Raw genomic sequence first — 6,000 nt, forward strand, 5'->3', positions numbered from 1 at the left:
TTTTTCAAGGTGATATTTGGATTCAGGACATGAAAATACATAAGAATTAACTAATCTCACTTAAGAAGCACACGACTTTTCAAAAGATGTCGACCAGTGTTAATAGCTCTCTCGTGTGTGTGTGTGCGTGTGTGTGTGTATGTTTGTGTGTATGTGTTAGGCTTATCTCAGGATCTTGAACTTCAGAGAGGTGATTAAGAGCTTGGACCACATGGAAGAAATTATAGAGAACCAGTATGACTGGTGATGTGTAGTTCTCTAAAAGACATACCACCTCAGTGGAACGGTGCTCTTGTAAAGTTGTGTATGTATATTTATGTTTAACTCGGCCTTTCACCCAATTTCAATTCTTTTCAAGGCACCCACCATCTCCATCAACTCCCTAACACCAGTTCTTACTTGATATCACTTTTCTTTCTATCCAGAATAAATTCACTATTTATCCATCCTTCATCATTTAATATTGTTCTTTCCACCCACACTTTCATTCATCACTCCCACCCACCCCACTATGCCATCAAATTATCTCGCCGCCGCCGCCACCACTATACCTGTCACCCTCTCCTTTCTCTTCGCCGCTCATTCCTCAGCCTACTCAACAGCATGTCATCTCTCTTGTCTCTTTTACTGTGCCATCTTTGTTTTTCCTGTTGTTCTGTATTATAAGATATCTCCTGCTCCCCACGCATTTCTACCAATCTTTTAGCTTCAATGTCCTTTTTGGCACCTCGTAACCCCTATCGTCCATCATTTTCCTTCTCCACTCGTTCATCTCTCTCCTGTGTAACAACGAACTTGTTCTGCTCAAACCTTTTTCGCTCATACTTTACTGCTTTCTACTCCTAATTCTGCATAAAATTATCCTACCTCGGGATGCATAGTCGTTCGAGCTACATGATGACTTTTCTAGTGTCCCGCCGTACTAAAATGAAGACTACTACACTGGCCATAATAATACAAAAAAATAGAAGGCGTCTCTAAATATATGGAATATAGTTTCTGGAACTACCAGTAAGAGATAAAGTAGACAACTCTACTTATTGGAAAAATAGTAGCTGGCTCTACCAGAATGAAGAATAATAGTTTGGCCCCCCAGTATAAAAGATTGCACCAATGTGAGAAAATATATAAAAATATTCATAAAAATGATATTCAGTATTCTTTTTATACATATCCATTGATGAAAATTTCAACAAACCATTCATCACAGTCCAGGCAAATAAAACAAAAGAAAAGTATTTTAAAATTTAAAAAGACTTACTTTACTTTTGTTGGTAAAACCGTCTACGGCAGGTTTGTTTGAGAGTCTGCAAATTGAATAAATGAGAAAATTCCAGATTAGTAAAGTGAATTTGTCATGATGAGTCTAGAATCGAATGATTCACTCTTTATCTTTTAACTGAGAATGGGGAATATAAGTGATATGGAAGGATTCTGACCACCTCAAGTGACTAAAAGTGCACTGACACATTTCTTTAAAATCAACAACTGTCGAGTTGACAGCAGCAATTGACTGTGAGCAGTTTATAGAGGGGAATTAGCCTCCTGCAGCAGTAATAGCAGTGTGTCGCGTAAATACTTTCTCCCCTCTACACAAATTCGTTAAATTTTCTTTATCCAGCACCAGGATTTAAAAGTGGTGACGAGATATTCGAAGCTTGGGTTAAAATGTTTCGGTATGGAACCAGAGAAAAAAATCGTTAATATGGAGGACTTATTGACCTGGGTGGTGCAGTTGCACCAGCAACAACAGCTGCAACAGCGATTACAACAGCAACAACAAAACCAGCATTTGCTGGAGTTAATATGGAAGCAGTCTGAAAATACTTCAGGTTTATACTCGCCAGACAGTGTAGCAAACGCCATTGGAGAGTTCAGTTATAATCCAGAAAAAAGGAACTACGTTCTCTGCATGTTTTTGAAGATACGTAGAAAGTTTCAAAGAAGAATGTAAAAGTTGTTCTGACGAGAAAAAAGTACGACTACTTTTAAGAAAGTTATTGCCTGCCAAACATGAAAATTATAGTAACTATATAATGCCCAAGAAACCAAGTGAGATTTGTTTCGATGAAACAATTATTTATCGAAACTTATCAGTGAAACAAGTTCCCTGTTCAATACTCGCTGGCAGTGTTTAAATTTGATAAAAAAAAAAAATGAAGCCTTCGTCACCTATACTCTGAAGTTAGGCAAGTGCTCTACATCAGATAGAGCAGCAGCAGAACTGCTCTTTAATCTAATGGATGAATACTTCCTGACTCAGCTAGTGCTCGAACCAACGAGACATAATAAAACGATTTTGGATCTGGTATTGACCAATCACTCTAGCTTCGTTCACAGTATTTCAGTTGAAAAAACTCTCCTCTCAGACCACGACATGGTACTCTGCAATTTCAATTCCCGACATATAAAAACCAAACCAGCCAATCCCACTCCATGGCACTCATTTGATAATATAAACTTCCACAAAGCGGACTGAGGAGCAATCAGAAAGGATCTGTCTTTCATCGACTGGTCTTTTACTCTCAATTCCACCCATATTGAGACCGCATGGCAGCACTTTGAAAACATTGTCACATATACATGCTCTAAACACGCTCCCACGAAATCTACTAACACAAACAGAAATCGCCTCCCTAAAAAGAAAAAAAACACTCATCAGGCGCATCAAAAGACTCAACAAGAAAATCAACCAATTAAAATATTCCCACATACAACATTCACATTCAACAACAATGAAAAGGCTGGAGCTGGAAAAACTTCATCTGCAGAACGACATGAAAACCTCCATTGAAAATCAAAGAGCTTCGGAGGAACAGTGGGTAATCAAAAACATCAAACAGAACCCAAAAGTGTTCTATTCCTATGCAAATAAGCATAGAACCACTGTCTCACCCATTGGGCCATTGATTGATGATAACGGCATCCCCCAACACGATGCTAAAGAAATGGCAGAAATACTGCAGAAACAATACTGCTCTGTCTTTAGTGTTCCCACTGATATTGACGTTAGAGAAGCGAACGAAGTTGACTCTCAACATAAAATCTCGGACATAACCTTCACTGCCACTGACATCATAGCAGCAATAAATGAGGTCAAATACTACTCTGCTGTAGGCCCTGATAGATTCCCCGCTAGTCTCCTGAAGGAATGTAGACACCAACTTGCAGTCCCTCTGACCAACCTCTGGAGAAATTCGTTAGATGCAGGTTATATACCGAAACAGTTTCTATCCCAGTCAGTCATCCCGGTTTTCAAACAGGGAAACAGATCCCTCGCACTCAACTATCGCCCAATCTCACTCACCTCCCACATCATCAAAGTGTTTGAAAGAGTGTTAAGATCAAGGATGGCTGACTTCCTGGAGACCCAGAAACTCCTAAATGCAAATCAGCATGGCTTTCGCTGTGGCAGGGACTGTCTAACACAGCTCTTACACCACATTGAAGATGTATTCAAAGCCTTGGGAACAGGTTCGAACTCTGATGTCATATATATTGACTTCAGTAAAGCGTTCGACAGGGGTTTACCATAATATCCTACTCTCAAAATTGGCAAATGTTGGAATCCGTGGAAAAGTTCTACACTGGATCAAGTATTTCCTGGCGAATAGAACACAACATGTTGTAGTTGATGGAGTCCACTCAAGCCCAGCAAAAGTCGCCAACGGTGTCCCCCAGAGGACTGTCTTGATTTCGCTACTCTTCATAATCTACATAAACAACCTTTCCAGTGTCGTACATTACTGCAAAGTGAAAATATTTGCTGATGACACCAAGCTCCAGCATATCGTCAATGAAGAAGCAGACCAAACTCAACTCCAGTCTGATCTATATGCTGTGAGTCAATGGGCAGACAGAAACATAATGCAACTGAAAGAGGGAAAATTTGAGCTGATGCATTTTGGAAGAAATTCCTCACTAAAACAGCCATACTCTCTTCCTTCAGGGGAACCGCTCACAGCCTCTAACAACATCAGAGACCTAGGTGTAATTGTTGATGACGATCTCAGTTGGAGTGCACACATCAACAAGAAGGTCGATATAGCTCGTAGGATGAGTTCCTGGATCTTAAGAACTTTCCGGTCCAGAGAACAAGGTATCATCATACCACTTTTCTCCTCCTTTGTACGGCCACACCTCGAATACTGCTGTCCACTGTGGTCTCCCCATACAAGACAAAACATCTCGAGGATTGAATCACCCCAGAGAGCACTCACTAAACGAATTGAAGGCATGGCTGCTCTCGATTATTGGGATCGCCTTAAAGCCTTGAAACTCTACTCTCTCCAGCGTCGCCGTGAGCGGTGCATCATTTGTACGATGTGGAGAATATACCGCTAACTTTGCCCAAACGACCTGAACATAAGCTTCAAGGTTCATCCAAGACTGGGACCACGGGCCATACGTCCCCTGCCCAATTCAAGATCACAGCATACATATACACTACAACATAATTTCTTTTCCTCAACAGGCCCTGCCCTATTTAACATTGTCCCGAAAGAGATCAAAGAGGAACAGGATCCCACCAACTTTAAACGGAGTCTGGATAGATTCCTTCAAGGAATACCAGATAAGCCACCCATAATTGGATACAACTCACCCAACAAAAACTCACTACTTGAATGGACCATAAGCAAAACTTGACTTAAACAGGATTCAAATAATCCTATCAGGTGGTGCTATTAAGTTAGACATGGCCTGGACCAATCATTGGTCGAAACACATCTAAGTTTTTTAAGTATATGCTGGGATTGTTAACAGATTGTGAAAAATTCAAATTAAAGGAATTAACTTTGGATATGTTCAAATGTCTAATTTTTGTTCAAAGACTAACTGCAAGCAAAGATGCAGATATACGTTCCCAGATATTAACGAAAGTAGAACAGGACCAAAAATTAATTCTCCAGGTAGTGGCAGAAGCATGCCAAAGGGTTATGAATTTAAGATATAGCACAGGTAAAATTGAAGAAAAAGATTACTCTCATAATCATGCGTGTCGACCTGTAACGAGTAGTGAAAAAGAAAAATATGTGAAGACTGAATCCATGTTATGAGTGGGGTGGTCTGCATTTTAAAAATAACTGTCCGTTTAAAAAAAAACGTTTTAAGAGTAGTGAAAATGGGCATAAAAAGCTCACACTATAGAAAGTAACAGAAAAAAAAAGCTCGAAAGAAAAAAATTCTGGGAAATCTGTATTGTCAATAGTAATCAAATAAGAAAATTTGTATTCATAAAAATGAATGATGTTGATACCAAACTACAATCAGATATGGAAAGTGATATCTCTATAATTAACGCAGATACATGGAAAAAATTGCACCATGATGTTTCAGGAAAAAAATTACATTTTAAGGGCGAAATGTTAAGTGAGATTACATTTCGTGAAAAAACTTTAAAAGCCAAAGTTTTTGTGTTGAATGATACGGCAAATTTATTCCGAACAGACTGGATGGAATTATTTAACTTATGGGATCTCTCCATAAATTGTTGTTTCTGTAAAAATATGAATTGCTTTTCTGCCAGTACAAATAAGGCGTCGGACGGATGAAAAATAAAATTTAAAAGATTTTTCCTGAAGTTTTTTTCTGATGAATTAGATTTGTGCACCAAAAACAAAGGCGAAGTTTCAACTACAAGGAAATGCTATAACGGTATCTAAACCAAAACGAACTCCGCCTTTCGCAGCGTTGAAACAAATAAATGAAGAATTTGATAGACGTAAAAAGCTTGGGGTTACGGAAAAACTTGTTTATGCTGAATGGGCATCACCAACAGTTTACGTCAAGGAAAAGCAATAAAATCCAGGTATGTGCTGATTATTCTAACAGGTTTAAACGAGTGTTTGATGACACATAATTACCCACTATCAAGCCCGGAAGAAATATTCGCCAAGTTAAATGGCGGAATTTTTTTTCAAAGTTGAACGTATCTGAAGGTACAACTTGAGGAGGAATGCTAAAAATTATTAACAATAAATGCACAGAGAGGAGTATATA

General features: G+C 38.8%; 1 protein-coding gene across 1 annotated transcript in view; it reads right to left on the minus strand.

Moving 5' to 3' along the window:
• Positions 1 to 6,000, minus strand: part of LOC115221043 — a 336,595-nt gene that overhangs the window by 267,054 nt on the left and 63,541 nt on the right. The window contains exon 9 of the mRNA XM_036510356.1: positions 1,262 to 1,307. Within this exon, the coding sequence (XP_036366249.1) occupies positions 1,262 to 1,307 (46 nt within the window). The remainder of the gene's footprint in view (positions 1 to 1,261; positions 1,308 to 6,000) is intronic.

This window comes from Octopus sinensis, linkage group LG17 (genome assembly GCF_006345805.1).
Source record: "Octopus sinensis linkage group LG17, ASM634580v1, whole genome shotgun sequence".
Taxonomy (NCBI): Eukaryota; Metazoa; Mollusca; class Cephalopoda; order Octopoda; family Octopodidae; genus Octopus; species Octopus sinensis.